The sequence below is a fragment of the Trichophyton benhamiae genome (genome assembly GCF_000151125.1).
Source record: "Trichophyton benhamiae CBS 112371 chromosome Unknown contig01989.5, whole genome shotgun sequence".
Taxonomy (NCBI): Eukaryota; Fungi; Ascomycota; class Eurotiomycetes; order Onygenales; family Arthrodermataceae; genus Trichophyton; species Trichophyton benhamiae.
Window position 1 is genome coordinate 931,342 of NW_003315112.1, and position 14,974 is coordinate 946,315.

The following is a 14,974-nucleotide window of genomic DNA, read 5'->3' on the forward strand; positions in this document are numbered from 1 at the left end:
AATCATTCCATGAACTCGGTGAAGGGTGTTCCCCATGTGAAGCCGATTATTGGTGGAGTCCGTAACTATCTAAACCTCAAGGCAGCAGTGTTGAGCCGCATCAGCCACTGGGGGTAAGTATATAAGCGAGCGCCTTCTGCTGCATCTCAGCTCCTACACTCTTCTTCTTCCTCATCTCCCTCTCCCTATTCTTCCCATTTCTTCCTGCTCAAGCTGCTGTATCGGCACACATCAAATATTGAAGCGCATCAAACACAGAAACGGTTGCTGTTTACTCTCCTGCAAGTCCCAGTAAACTCATACGGGCTCATAGCCATGTCATCATACGAGGTAAACACCGTCGAGCTGTCCCTTCAGGGCACTCCCACAAAGACCGTGACGCTTGCTCCGGAGCGGGCTACCATTGTTCGTGAATTAGCTGATGTGCCGATTAAAGTAAGTCAATACCCTCTTGTAAATATTGATTCTTCATGCTGTCGTCCGATGCGTTACTAATAATGGATAATAGGCTGGCCCTAACAAGATCATCATTTCTGGTTTTGATAATAGAGTCGATTTTGACTCGCTTCGAGTTACAGGCCATGGGCCCGCCACTATCACTGATATCCAGACCTCGGTGGTTGTTCGTGACGAAGATTTCAATGATCTTTATCCTGATGATGACAGCACAGAAGAAGAAATTGACTCAGAAGACCCAGATGATACCTTTGGCGTCGACAGATCAGAGCTGGACTCAGTCATAGCTGAGATCAAGGAAATATCTGCCAAACTTGCCTATCTTGATAACGACAAGGTATCATCGACTCAGTCCCTAGCATTTCTTGATTCCTATGGCAGAAGCATGCATGCAAAGGATCTTGAGGCCGCCCAAGTGGCAGAATATATCGACGTCTACCAGAAAAAACGAGCCGACTTGCGTGAGACCTATGAGAAAGCGGAGGTGCAGATTGCCGAGTTCAATGAAAAGAAAGAAAAATTAGAACGGAAGAAAGAGCGGCTGGAGGAAAGATTCGAAGCGGAGAAAGACCGCGCTGCAAAGCCATCGCGTAAGGAGAGGAAGGCCAAGTTGAAAGAGAAGGAATTGAAAGAGAAGAAAAAGCGAGAGGCCCGAGCTGATATCTCGAGCTTCTGGAATATCTATACCGGCCGTGTTACTGTTCATATTGAAGGGCATGGCGACGGGACTCTGCCTGAGGACAGAAGACACTCAGCCTCCTCCGTCAAGAAGCCTGATATCAACGATGACATAACTCTATCGTTGACATACGTTACTTCGGCTGCTCGATGGACTCCACGATATGACCTGATGCTAAGCACGCCAACCTCATCTGGCAGCTTGGTCTATCGGGCCGAATACTACAACAGGAGTTGTGAGACCTGGAAAGATACTAACGTTATTCTCTCCACATCTCAGACGACCTTCTCAGGAGTCGATGAACATATCCCTACTCTGTTGCCATGGAATGTGGCGCTCAGGAAACATGAAGTAATGGAGTTAGAAGTTGCAACAGACACAATGCCCTCTAAAAAGATGAGCAACTGGACCGGAGCGCTGAGAGCCAGCGCAGAAGGCGTAGAAGCAAAACAACATAGAAAGTTAAAGTCTATGAATGACAATGCGCCGGTAGGCTATCCTCCTCCCTGGCCCACGAACTCTTCCGCACAACCGCTGCCCGCGGCACCTCCACCCGTGGCACGCGGGCTATTCGGTTCCGCGGTACCTTTTGGAGCCAACGAAACTGAACGACAATCGCTGACAGTACACCAGGTGCAAGGACAGCAGATGATGCAACAAGTTCACGCACATAGTGCACCGCGTTATCAGCTTTTCGGTGGTTCAGCCAACAACGACCAACGCACCTCTGCTTTCGGTTTTGGGAATGCGGCAGCATCCCATCCTGATGGAGCTAATAATGACGAAGACAAAGATTTTGACGACGATGATGATCAGATAGATGACGATGCATCAACCATCCAGGGATCATCCAATGTTCTGGCATTCAGGCAGTCGTCTCGTCATGACTATGGACTGACCACCACATATAACGTGCCCGGATCACGTACCCTGCAGCCATCCTCTCACGTCAGACGGCATATAATTGCGGAAATTGAGCTCTCCTCCATGACTTTTTCGCATGTGATCATTCCAAAGTTGAAGCCAGCGGCTTTCCTAAAGGCGAGAGTGACGAATACGTCGACCACTCCTCTCCTTCGAGGGAAGGCTGGTCTAACTGTCGATGATGCTTTCTTGGGCAAGGCTACCATTCCAAACTGCAACCCTGGAGTGCCATTCAACCTCAACCTTGGAGTTGACCCGGCTATCCAAGTGATATACTCCAAGCCCAAGGTCAGACGCGCAACAACGGGCTACTTCAATAAGGAAGACTGTGCCATTTTCACACGTGTCTGCCGAATCAACAACACCAAGTCTTCGCCGGTATCCCTGGTCGTCCTCGATCAAATCCCCGTCAGCGAGGATGAGCGGATCCGAGTCCGCCTGATTGAGCCAAAGGGGCTTGACAAGGGAGATTCTGCAAAGATCGGAGCTGATGTTTCCATCGACCCCAAGAGGGCTAAGGACTGGGGTAAAGGCACCGTCCACATTAGCAAAGACGGCGAGGTTAAGTGGGTGATCACTCTGCAGAAGACGGTCGATATCAGACTCGTCCTTGAGTATGAGGCGAAGATCCCGAGCGGCCTGGAAGTCGTCGGCCTCTAGTTAAATCATCACGTCTGTCCATGGGCCTGCGATGAATAATGAATCTCTTTATCAACCAGTATTTTTAGGTAGTTAAATACTTAGTATCTTCAATCAAACCGATCCTTTCTGCTGAGTTCCCTCTGTAAACCGCATGGTCACCTAATATGGCGGATTTCTCACGTTTTTCTTGATTCTTCGCAACAGCAAAAAAAATGGAGATGTTGCTGGATTTCAATTCTACGCACGCTGATTGGCTGGGACAAAAAGCGACGCCCATGTTTCTTCGACATCGTCCATCACCAACTTCAACGTCGACCGCAAGCATCATCTTCAAGCACAAAACCGCAGCGAGGAGAGCCATTGTCTGCGTCTGCACTGTCCAGCGGCCTTCTGAGAGTTGCCTTGATCTTTGTCTGCTGGGATGGCTTCCAAAATACTCCCCTTCACCCTCCGGCAGGCCGGCCGCCAGTCTCTCCCACAGTTCTCTTCGCGGCAATGTCGAACATTCACAACCGCATCGCCTCTCATGAGCGATGTTCTCCACGTCGTGAGTACCTGATTTGCGATCCGAATTTCTTCAGCCGACTTGACTAGGAAAGTGTGCGCAATGACGAAGTTCAATGGATACTGATGTCTGTATTCTGGGGATTTAGCACCGAAACACTCCTACCAATAACCCAACCATTCCTTTCAAGTTCTCCCAGGAAAACCTTACCGTCATCGATGAGATCCTTAAGCGCTATCCTCCCCAGTATAAGAAGGCTGCCGTCATGCCTCTATTGGATCTTGGACAGCGGCAGCACGGATATACCAGCATCAGCGTGATGAACGAGGTTGCACGCATGCTGGAGATGCCACCCATGCGAGTATACGAGGTTGCTACATTTTATACCATGTACAACCGTGAGCCAGTCGGAAAGTACTTTGTCCAGATATGTACTACCGTACGTCTTCCATTTCCTTGTATAGACATTATATGACGTCCTTCTCTTCTAACACTGATGCGTGCGTAGACACCATGCCAGCTCGGTGGCTGTGGAAGTGACAAGATCGTCAAGGCCATAACGGAACATCTCGGTGTATCATCGCACGGTGCAACAACCCCAGATGGCATCTTCACCGTTCTCGAAGTCGAATGTCTCGGAGCTTGCGTGAATGCGCCAATGGTTCAGATCAACGACGACTACTACGAGGATCTCACACCCGAATCCACTATCCAGCTACTTGATGCCCTCAAAGCCAGTGCCGTTGCTGCTGAGAATGGAACACAGTCCAGCGTAAAGGTTCCACCACCAGGACCCTTGAGTGGCAGACATACTTGTGAAAACAGCGCTGGATTGACAAGCTTAACGGAGCCACTCTGGGGAAATGAGACCTTGAGAAAAGACGGGGAATTGTAAATTGGGATGAGGTGCGGACCAGGAGTGTTTTCATTACACCATGATGAGCCTTGTGAGGGCTGAATCTTCCTAGATGAAAGTAGGCGATTCTGCTTCTCATGCTGCTTTTCTACTCTTTTCAACTTTTTGTACAGTATCTTGTACCGGTCAGTTATGCAGTCATATACTTTGCCTTCGACTTGCAGTGGGCCCTTAAATAGACGGGGACTTAATTGACAAGATTATCTAAATTCATGTGCTCCCAAGATGTTATCATAACCGCATGCTGTTGGAGAATATATCTTTCACAAAGAACAGGTCGTCATACGGATTAAGTAGAGTAAAAGTAAACGCATAAAATGGCTCGATTGTAGTAGACTCAAGACAAGAGGTATCAAAATATGGGCTTCTAGCATGGAACACATACAAAGACATAGAAAGACATAGAATCGGCAATTCTCTACTTATCGTCAAAATCATCCTGATAGCTCTCTGCGTTTGACCCTTCCAACGGGAATCCTTTCCAGTCAACCTCATCCGTTTCTTTGATCTCGCTCTTCTGGACTGTAATAAAATGATCTCCCCTTTTTGCAAGATACTGCTTCCTGCGCTGCTCAAAAATATTTACTTCAACTGTTCTCAGGGCTAAAACATGGTAAATATGAACATGTTTGAGTTGACCATATCGTCGTGAGCGTCCGATTGCTTGTGCCATCCCGGAGTCATAGTCATACTGTGATCGGGAAACCAAGGGGCCAAAAAATATGATGTGATTTGCATTTTGTAGGTTCCTAAAGTACCACTTTAATTAGATACGTGTTGATATCCCAATGGCATGGGGTCTACTTACAGCCCTGATGCAGTAACGTCTCCAAGATTCAATATCAAAACTTTGCTTTTGACTGACTCCTTGCCGTTCTGAAATTCGGATATTTTGCTGGTTGGAGTTCGGTCTCCAGGTTGAATAACGGTGTGCGGTATGCTTACAGACTGCAGTGCCTTTGATGCTGCATCCATCAATTCAGGGAATTGAATGAAGAGCAAAACTTGATCATCCGCAGGGACTTTCTCTGTATCTTCAAGCAAATCGATAACTGCTGTGAATTTTGAGCTGCCATATTTTGCCAACTTGTCTGTTGGTGTATGCCGCTCGGAGTGGCACAAGTCAGTCCACTTGATGATCCGATATTCATGGACTGTTCCGCTGCATCCCTCTAGTAAGCATCTTTCATGAAGCTGGCAACGCTCAATACATGATTCGCATGTACTATGACCGCATTCTCCTAAAATAGAGAGTGACCGAGGATCTTCCCTCTCTGAACTGCAGCTATAGCAAATGAACTTTGAGCTTGGAGGAGGATCTTGGAAGCATCGTACAGCATGATATAGTCGTAGGGCCCGAGTATGAGCTATTGTTTCATAAACTAGCCGACGCAAGCTGTCTGTACAGTAATTAAGATCACTGATAAGCTCCGTTTGGTTCTTTGGGAATTCAGGTCTCGGGTCGTCTGGGTTCTTCTTTTTCTAGAGAAGTTAGCACCGAGAAACGTTATGGATGGCTTCAAATTGAAGGCCTTTCTTACTTCAAGTGCCGCAAGGTAGAACATGCTGCCATCGTTTGGATCAAATATTGCCTTGGCTCTTTTTAAAAGCATTTTGATACCAGCAGTAACCAGTAAATCCCCAAACCTATCCTGCTCGATACTTTCCAACAACCTATCAAAATGCGTTGTGCCTTCGTCTAGTTGGCCACGGAGCCAAAGACCCCTTCTTACTCTGGACATAATGTCTGCTGCAAGACTGCTTATTTGTTTGCGCCTAGTATGGATGAGAGGGTTGTCATCCACCAGTTTCATCTCATCTGTTTCCTCCAGTAATGCAGCATCGGTGGAAGAAGTAGGGTCGTTGTAGACAAACAATGAGCAGCGTTTGCACAATGCCTCTTCCGGGCTACTGCTATTTCCAATGATCTCATCTAGACGAGCTATTTCTTCGGAGTCGTATAGCCCGCGTCCATGTTTTCTCAACCTCAGGTTCTGTGACATTAACTGCATGAAGAGCTCAAGGTAGACTGCACGCTCAGCTGCTGATAGGGACACACCAATGATATGCTCGGTCCAGGGAATATCATCTATATCAGGTATGTTCTGCTCAAGTCAGCATATACTCACATTTAAATAAAGGAGACTCACTTTTCTCATGAACTGGTCCAAGAATCCCTGAGCGACCTGATGTCTCCTCTCATGCCAGACAGTACTCCGTCGGGTAACTAAAGGTTGGAATTGTTCCACCTCTGTTCACATTAGCGATCTATAATTGAAAGCCTTTGATAGAGTTATCACACCTGTTCTCTCTCGTTGAATAGTCCGCAGTCTCTCGTTCTCGACTTTCCGGCCGTCATCTTCATCGATACCTAAGTTAATACCGAGGAAGGGAGAAAAAGACTTAACATCAGCAAAATTGTTTAGCGGGGGAGTTCCGGACAGAATCCACTTCTTCCTCGAAGAGATAGCCAGGGCAGCTGCATAATTTCTGTCTTTTGAATATGTGAATTCATCGATTATGACTCTGTTAAATTCAAACATATGTAGCAGCGGAGAACGAACATTCCTCCAGTCAGTGCTTGACTGGCAGAGATGGAATATTTCAACAGAAATATTTCCCCCATCCTTGCGGGTTTGTGCAGCCTTTTTTGGTTTTTTGGACTCCTGTTGTATCTCCATAACTTGACAAACTGGGGAGGCGTCTCGCTTTCGTTTTCCTAGTTCAACAGCTGAATCAATAGAATCGACATTTCCACCTGCCGTATCCTTCCCTGCTGTTTCATGAAGGTCAGTGATACCAGCAGCTTGACGCATCTTCTGAAGATGTTCTTGAAATTTTTGCCCTTTCAATCGCTTTGAAGGCTTGTACTTAGATAGGCCGTTCCCTTGCCGAAGCTCCTCTTTTCTATCTTCGATATTTTTCAAGACTGAGAGGGCGCCGGAAGTAAGAAGTCGATCTACCTGATCGGATAATGAGCCGATGGCATCATGAAGCCATTCAACAAATATTCGTCCTTCTCCTTTGGGTACCTCAGGAGCAGCAGCAAAACACTCCATCATAGTATAGTATGCAGTTCCTTTCAAAACCGATGTAGATACCAAGACAATGTCGGCTTCCTCGAAATCACGGATGGTAGTAGAACCATGCGAGGAGTTCGTCTTGACTTCCAAAATCCTATAGGTATTCCCCAAAAATTTATGTATTTCTCTCTTCCATTGGTCAAAGAGGTGGCCAGGAACCAAAACCATAGTTGCCTTGATCGGAATACGGCCATTGACAGACGCTGGAATAGTAGCACCGTCTTTTTCGTATTGTACGTCAATAAGCCCAAGTGATATTGCTGTTTTTCCATATCCAACCTCGTCTCCAAGAATTCCTCCGAGGACCATCTTCTCTGTTGATGCTTTGCCTTCCGCCCTCCAGTTAATGATTGGTAAAAGAGCTTCAACCACTTCCTCTTCCACAAAAATTCGGGTATGATCGCTCTCTTGATTGCACATCCATTGAAGTGAACGTAGTTGTTCCGGCCGTAAATAGTGTCGTCTAAAATTTGGAGGCTGCGTGTGAGGAGTATCCAGTTTATTATTCTTTTCCAAAAGCTTGAAGAGCCGACGGGGGATGAATCCTGTTGTATCTATACACAGGCGCCATTGCAAAGTTACATTATCTTTAACACCCAGGTTACCGGCTGCCCTGTGGAGAAGGCTTAAAACATTCAGGCAAATCTGAAGGTGAAGAATCGAGCTTTCATCAAGAGTTGTAAATCCCAAGAACGGTGCTGGGCGGCTCTTTATGCTTCTCTCGAAGGAGGCAGCATCTTCTGGGTTCTCATATGCATATACACGATCCTTTTCATCGAGGGCCCAAGCTAGACGAGGTTTCTCAGGGGCACACGTTGAACAGTTTAGTTTGAAATCAGGAAAGGATATTTGAACTGTTTCCCAGTTCTCAAACTGCGTAATACCAATTGCCCTCTGTAATACCCATCCAAATTTTTTGAGCATGGACGCAGATTCCAATAAATTCTCCTTCTTCACCATTCCAGGGACAACTTCTAAATCTGACAAATCAGCTGGAACTGAGCATTGAAGTATAGTGGAATAAGAACCGTCACAGGCGCAGCTGAATGACGCAAGAACTTCTGAAGGACCTGGAATGGAAAATTGTGGAGGCGGTGATATTTGGTAGACACTCAACGCAACACTCGCTGATTCCCTCCATTTTCGGTACCAACATGGAACAGTAACTTGATCATGGCTGAGATACAAAGGGCTCCAATTTGGCCGAATTTCGGCTATTGTATTGCGTGCTTGTCCAAAACCAAGCCGCTCATGTTCAAGTGAGAAAACCCAAGAATCCAACTGATGAGGTCCAATTTCTGTTGGATCCAAGAATAAATAAACAGGGCTGCCTGAGGAATTTAGCCGCTTCCGCAAGCTTCCGCTTGCAGCACCACAGTCAGGCAGGAGTTCATAAGCGCCACGGATGTCTATCTCCAAATTTCTCATTTCTTCAGTCTTTGCATCAATATGAAGAATAGACCATGTTTTCAAGTTTCTAAAGCTTGGGTGTTGCAAGCCGGATCGGGCTGGCAAAGAATCAACCAGATCACCACCACCTGCAACCAGAAGGTCAAATTGTGAGCTAATCGGTGATCCAATTAGCCATGTCCCATCAAATAAGCTGCTGCCACTTGGTGTCATTTTGGCAATGGGACGGCTTAGCATTTGTCGAAGAGGCGAGTTGCTTGGTTCTGATTTACTGGGTATAACATAGAGCAGCCATTGTAGTCCGATTGAAGTGCAAGTAAGCTTGAGGAACGAATTTGTGCCTTCATAAGTGATTGTCCAACCACTATGTCTCATTACCCCCTGGAATTTAAGAACATCACTGAGAGAATGTTCAATTGTGTTTATGAACGTATCCCAAGCATTATTAACATCTGGTGGCATATCTGACTCTCGCAGGTCCTGGAACATATCGACGCTCAAGCCACTGATTTGGAGGCACATGGGCAGTCGGGTTTTGACCTGTGTCTCAAACTCTATTGGTGGCAGACGCAGCTTCAGCTCATCCGTTTCTACCGGTCTGTAGCAATGAGGGGGATTTTTACCACATTTCGAGCATGCTGTATGACCACAAGCGACACAGATCAAAATAATATCAGACCTTGTCCCTGTATGGCCGTCACAGTAGCAAAGACGTGCGGTTCTGAGGCTAAGCTGGTACAATTCCCCTGTTAGGATGCCATTATCGTCTGCAATGTTCGCCAATAGTGGCACCATTGTGTGGTTTGGCGCAATTGAACGTTGCTGAGCAATGAGAATTGAATTGTCAATGTCACAAGGAGCGGTGGGAAGAGCCAATGCTTGATACCCAAGTGTTAATGCAGTGATGATAGCAGCTCCCACTACAGTTGAGGTCATTGCATTTCCTGCCAAGTCGTGCAAATCGCGTTGACCGTCGTTACCAATCAAAAGTCTGTCGATTGGAATTCCTTGCAAGGCGAGAGCTTCAATTCCCAAAAGCGGGCCACCTCTAGAAGTAATGAAATGCTGCCCCCGGGGTGTTAGGCATCCAGCAACACCGGAAGCCCTCTGGTCCAACTCTCTATCAAGTCCCTGAGAGAGGTCAATGACGCGGGATTTAGAGTTAATGTCATATCCCCGTGCAACGGTCCTTAGGAAGTTGACATCAAGGGTATCCCAAACTCGCTCCGTCTGCGTTCTGCTCCATCCATGCCAATAGAAATCTGGCATCTGACATGTGCCATTTTCCTGCCACTTGGTCAAAGGCCGCTTATCTCCGAGCCCTTCTCTCATTCTATACCCTAGATGACGCGCTTTGTACCTGGTCCAATCAACTGCTTGACGCTCCTTGTTTGAATTAGCCGAAATATCGTTAACTGCATCTTGGAGGCGGATATCGTCGTGGGATAAGAGAAATTGGGTTACTGGGGAGCTTGCGGGTCTCTCCAATTTCTTCATCAACTGTGCAAAAGCGGATAACTTCTTTGACTTCGCCTCCCCCACCGGTTCTGTCACCAGCCTTCTCTGATCAATGCAAATCATATATCCTCTTTCCCGAGTCTGTGGAAGGTAATAGTTTTTAGAATCAATTTTCATATGATAGCCTTTGTAATCGATTTCTTGCAAGATGGTTTTGATTTGCTCCCAGGGGGCAGAGCAAACATTCTCCAGGACAACCAATGCTGGACGGCACCTTTGCATATATCGAATGACTCCATAGAAGGTGTGTCCAGACTCTCCCATCTCCTCGAGTGTTTTTCGGTAAAAGTTGAGAGCAGAAAAATCAACACAGGAGAAGCCAACAACAAGAAGATCAGGATCTGTAGGGACCTTTTTTACTGATCCAAACGCAGTAGTCCTATTCAGAATTTCAATATCCATTCAAGCGTATTTGCAATAGGGTAAGTACATACGCTTCTTCTGCAACGAGTTCATTGACATCTCTAAAAATAATTTCTGGAGAAAAATTCCTCTGTATGTAGGACTGTTTAAATGCATCTATCTCTGCACTAAATAGATGGTGGAGGCGGAATGTTTTTCCAGTAAGCTGTCGAAGACCTATAATTCGGATAATAAGCCAATGAATCATGAGGAAACGGGCTGAACATACTGCTTTGTATCATTTCCAGGGCCAAGAGAGGGGACTCAGTGCCAGAGCACATGGTCGCAACGCGTAGTTCTCGGGAGCCAATATGTTTGAGGAAAGAATCGAAGCCATTCTCCAGAGCCTGGGCAGTGAGGTCTTCAAAAATATCTTCAATCTTGCATATCGGAGGAAGAGATCTATCAAGCCCGGGCTTTGGTCGTTCACCAGGCAAAATGGTATACTTCCCTCTAAGTATCTCGGGAGGCACTGATACCAGTAGAGACCTTACCTCTTCCGAGACATCTTCACGGACATTAGGAGGGCTTTCCAGGCATTTCTCTCGCGAAGGAAAATCAATTGACGCGTCAAGAAGTGATTCAATATCCGTATCAGAGGTTCGGGGCGAAGGTATACTGCTATTTGACACAGAAGATATCGAGTTAGACGCGTCTGTCTCTCTCGGAGAACTGCCTCCCTCTGCTATATCCATGCTAATAGAAAGAGTAAGGCCTTGAAATATAGTCAATCCGGGACACAGCGCGTAAACACCCCAAAGTTCGAGTTGTAGAAAATTGGTTTAGGTGTGATATGAGCAAGATGGATATGTGATTCAGAGTAAAAGAAAAGCAATGTGAAAGCCGAGATAATGCGGCGCACAGTATATGCTGTAATGCAGGCTCATAGCAACCTAGCTGGAGATCTCCATGGAAATACACTAAGAGTATTTCATTGCTGCCAATATTGTTGTTAGGGGTGTTTGGTATTAAACGACTGTGTATAGGCAGTTTCTAGTTTGTCATCTGTAAACCCATATAATGAAATTATTCTTTGGATATATAACAATATCATTGTTGATAAGTTTGATTTTAGGCCCTTTATATGGAAATGAGGATATGTAATCATCCTGAGCCTCCAGAATATTGGTATAGAGATGTCGAGAAGTAGCTAGATCTTCTTGACGATACCAAAAGGGTATTATTCTATAGAGTATGGGATAATTGGTGATGAGCTTGATACCAATAGTCATCTATATAGCTCCGTTGGGTTGCCGAAATGATATATAAGACAGACATAAAGTCTCTAGTTAGTTAAATCCAATCAAGTCTTATTGGATGGATGAACCGTAGTATTGTCTCAACTAGTGGTGTTAATTATTCTGTTTATAAATTTTTAAAGCAGTCTGAAGTTGTTTTTTTTGATATCAAATCTTAAGGCCCCCAAATAACGGTCACGTGAACATAGCTATGAGGGAGATAGACATGGCCAAAGGCTACAGTAATTAAGTAGGGAGAAAGAGAGCTAAATTAACAGAAGGGATAGTTCATTTTATTGAAACTGGAGTAATGGATATAATATAAGGGAAGGAATAGACAGAGGAGTGGATGGTGATGGTGATCAAAGTAGGTACACAAAAGGCACCCTAGGTAGCATTATGATAATCTAGCTTTCAACCTTTGAATATCACTCCAAGAACACCATCATGACAATGCTAGAGTATAAAACCGCCCATTCCACCGTTGCGCCAAAGAAATCGAGTCATAGCTGGTGTAGTTATACATGTATAACAAGGAAGCATACTTAACCATTTTATGCCGTCCAGATTCTTTTAAGTTCAACAATCAAAGAAAACATGCAAGTAGTAGACTATCTCATTCCCCCTTGAAGCAGTTGTTGTCTTAATACTATGATTTGATTGCGTTCTGTTGGCGGAAGAGCGTCGATTGCCGCTTGCGGCATGTTCAATACTTGCTGCAGTAACTCTTCTTGACCAGGGACCTGTGCTACCGGTGGAGGTGCCTGTTGCTGAGGTGCAGCCTGTGGTGGAGGAGCGAAAGGGGTGGCATGTAGAGGAGGTGTTGCAACCTGGCCTGGAGCCGGGGGGTATGGCTGGTACTTCTGCTGCATCTGGGGCGGTGCTTGCTGAGCTGCTTGGGATGCCTGATCTACAACCGAGCCTAGCGTGTTGTAGTCAACTAGATTCATGAGAAGGAGTGCTTGAAATATAGCATATGCAAGCTGAGGGGCTTGTCTTAGGAGTTCTGTGGCCCGCGCGGGGTCTGCCATGACTAGCGATTTCATTTGCGATAGAACGTCCAGTAGTTGAGGAGCCGGGAGGGAGGATAAGGTCTGTGATATGGCGTTGGGGCAGGTCAGGTTTGGAGGCAAATCGGCACCGGGGGGCAGGGCTGGTAACAGAGGGGCTTGTGAGCTCTGCCCATCTTGCCCGGCGCTACTCGAAACGCCCGGCTGGGCTTGCTGCGAATAATCCGGGGGAACTGAGTCCTTTTCATTGTTGTGAGGCCAGTCAACTCGAATTTTCCGTCCCATAACTTCGTAATCGTTCAGGTTGCGAATGGCAGAAGCGGCGGCATCTGCATCGGCGAAATCTGCAAAACCATATCCCTTGGGCTTCCCCGTCTCGGGGTTTATCATAAGCCGGAATTTTGTCACCGTCCCTGCAGAACTGAGTATATCCTTCACCTGTTCCTCGGTAAGATCTAAGATATCAAACCCGTCAGCACGAGATGCTGGAAGCTAAAGAGAGATCGAGGGAGCGAGGCCAAATACTCACTGTATGGGATATTCCCGAGGAACACACTCTTTCCTGACCGTTCTGGAGCCATCTTCTCGTCTTTCTACAGTGTGCCAAACCAACAGAATCCGAGGAGCAGCCGTTTCCTGGAGTCCCGCCGCGTTGTCTTGTCGATGGTTGTTTTTGCTTGCGTCGTCGCGCAAGAAGTTCGACTTCTGGTCGTCTGTCCAAGCTTCCCCGATCGGGACTAGCGCGCGTCCTTGCTAAACTTCTTCACTTTCTCCAGACTCTGGAAGCAGCAGCAGAAGCAGATACAAAACGGACGGACTGAAAGGAAAACCAGCAACGCCTTTGGTCTTTCTCGCCTTTATATCAGAACACCATGGCAGACCCCCGCGAGACCTGGCAGAAGCTGCAGACCGCTATCCAGCAGCAAGGACGGAGAGGGTTCGGCGCTGGCGGACCGGCTGGCGGAAGAGCTGCTGGTGGTATCGGAGCCTTGATTGCGCTGGGACTTGGAGGCTATGTGCTCTCAAATTCTCTGTTTAACGGTATGTTCCGCCGATTGAGAGGTGTTTTGTTGGACACAGGCTGATTGCGACATGTGATGCAGTTGACGGTGGTCACCGAGCAATCAAATACACAAGAATAGGTGGTGTGAAGAAAGAGATATACAACGAAGGTAAGCAAGCTCTCATGGCGCCTCAATATACAATACATCCATGCTAATATGCCATAAGGAACACATTTCCAAATCCCATGGTTTGAGACTCCTATAATTTACGATGTCCGAGCGAAACCGCGCAATGTTGCGTCTCTTACAGGCACCAAGGATCTGCAGATGGTCAATATAACCTGCCGTGTGCTATCACGACCGCGAGTCGAGGCTCTTCCACAGATTTACCGTACCCTCGGAACTGACTTTGATGAGAGAGTTCTTCCATCCATTGTTAACGAGGTTTTGAAGAGTGTGGTGGCCCAATTCAACGCTAGTCAGCTTATCACACAGCGAGAGAGCGTTGCTCGTCTTGTACGAGAAAACTTGGCCAGACGTGCAGCACGCTTCAATATAATGCTTGATGACGTTTCTCTAACGGTATGGTTTACTTTATTTCAATTTTTTCCCCATAACTCGTTTAATCTAACTGTTTTTACAGCATCTTGCCTTCTCTCCCGAGTTCACTGCTGCCGTTGAAGCCAAACAAGTTGCCCAACAAGAGGCCCAGAGAGCCGCCTTCATTGTTGACAAGGCTCGCCAGGAGAAACAGGCCACTGTCGTCAGAGCACAGGGTGAAGCTCGATCTGCCCAGCTTATCGGAGACGCCATCAAGAAGAGCAAGAGTTATGTTGAACTACGAAAGATCGAGAACGCCAGAAATATCGCCCACATCCTTCAGGAAGCTGGTGGAAAGAACAAGATGTACCTTGATTCCGAAGGTCTGGGCCTGAATGTTACAGCTCATGGTGATTCGTCTGATTAAGTTCTTGGGCATGGCACGGTCTCCTGAAGCCTCTGCATAGCTGGTCTGCGGCGTTCATCAGAGGTAAGGGAGGAAGTTTGGTTCCGTTTTAAGCTTGTGTATAAATACCTGTACCACTTTATTCTACTCTACTACATGTTCAAAATCTCCTCAATCTTCTGTAATACAGCTGCATGAATACTACAGATATGCCCTGAGGCAAACGATCCTGTTCGCTTTT

The 14,974-nt window shown here is 46.6% G+C and overlaps 5 protein-coding genes across 5 annotated transcripts; 3 read left to right on the forward strand and 2 right to left on the reverse strand.

The window, feature by feature from the left end:
* Positions 1-315: 315 nt before the first annotated feature.
* Positions 316-2,719, forward strand: ARB_05043 (uncharacterized protein; the record flags this gene model as incomplete). Its single annotated transcript, XM_003016705.1, has 2 exons — positions 316-435; positions 509-2,719. 2 exons carry the CDS (start codon positions 316-318, stop codon positions 2,717-2,719), a joined length of 2,331 nt encoding a protein of 776 aa, XP_003016751.1.
* A 403-nt stretch (positions 2,720-3,122) lies between these two features.
* Positions 3,123-4,101, forward strand: ARB_05044 (uncharacterized protein; the record flags this gene model as incomplete). Its single annotated transcript, XM_003016706.1, has 3 exons — positions 3,123-3,248; positions 3,355-3,645; positions 3,715-4,101. 3 exons carry the CDS (start codon positions 3,123-3,125, stop codon positions 4,099-4,101), a joined length of 804 nt encoding a protein of 267 aa, XP_003016752.1.
* Positions 4,102-4,540: 439 nt separating this feature from the next.
* On the reverse strand, positions 4,541-11,230 carry ARB_05045 (SNF2 family helicase, putative; the record flags this gene model as incomplete). Its single annotated transcript, XM_003016707.1, has 7 exons — positions 4,541-4,871; positions 4,931-5,604; positions 5,664-6,227; positions 6,273-6,349; positions 6,425-10,512; positions 10,568-10,712; positions 10,765-11,230. The coding sequence occupies 7 exons, from the start codon at positions 11,228-11,230 to the stop codon at positions 4,541-4,543; spliced, it is 6,345 nt and encodes a 2,114-aa protein (XP_003016753.1).
* Positions 11,231-12,384: 1,154 nt separating this feature from the next.
* Positions 12,385-13,364, reverse strand: ARB_05046 (uncharacterized protein; the record flags this gene model as incomplete). The annotated part of the gene is made up of 2 exons (XM_003016708.1): positions 12,385-13,268; positions 13,313-13,364. The coding sequence occupies 2 exons, from the start codon at positions 13,362-13,364 to the stop codon at positions 12,385-12,387; spliced, it is 936 nt and encodes a 311-aa protein (XP_003016754.1).
* A 291-nt stretch (positions 13,365-13,655) lies between these two features.
* Positions 13,656-14,754, forward strand: ARB_05047 (uncharacterized protein; the record flags this gene model as incomplete). The annotated part of the gene is made up of 4 exons (XM_003016709.1): positions 13,656-13,824; positions 13,887-13,955; positions 14,098-14,369; positions 14,431-14,754. 4 exons carry the CDS (start codon positions 13,656-13,658, stop codon positions 14,752-14,754), a joined length of 834 nt encoding a protein of 277 aa, XP_003016755.1.
* Between the last annotated feature and the right edge of the window lie 220 nt (positions 14,755-14,974).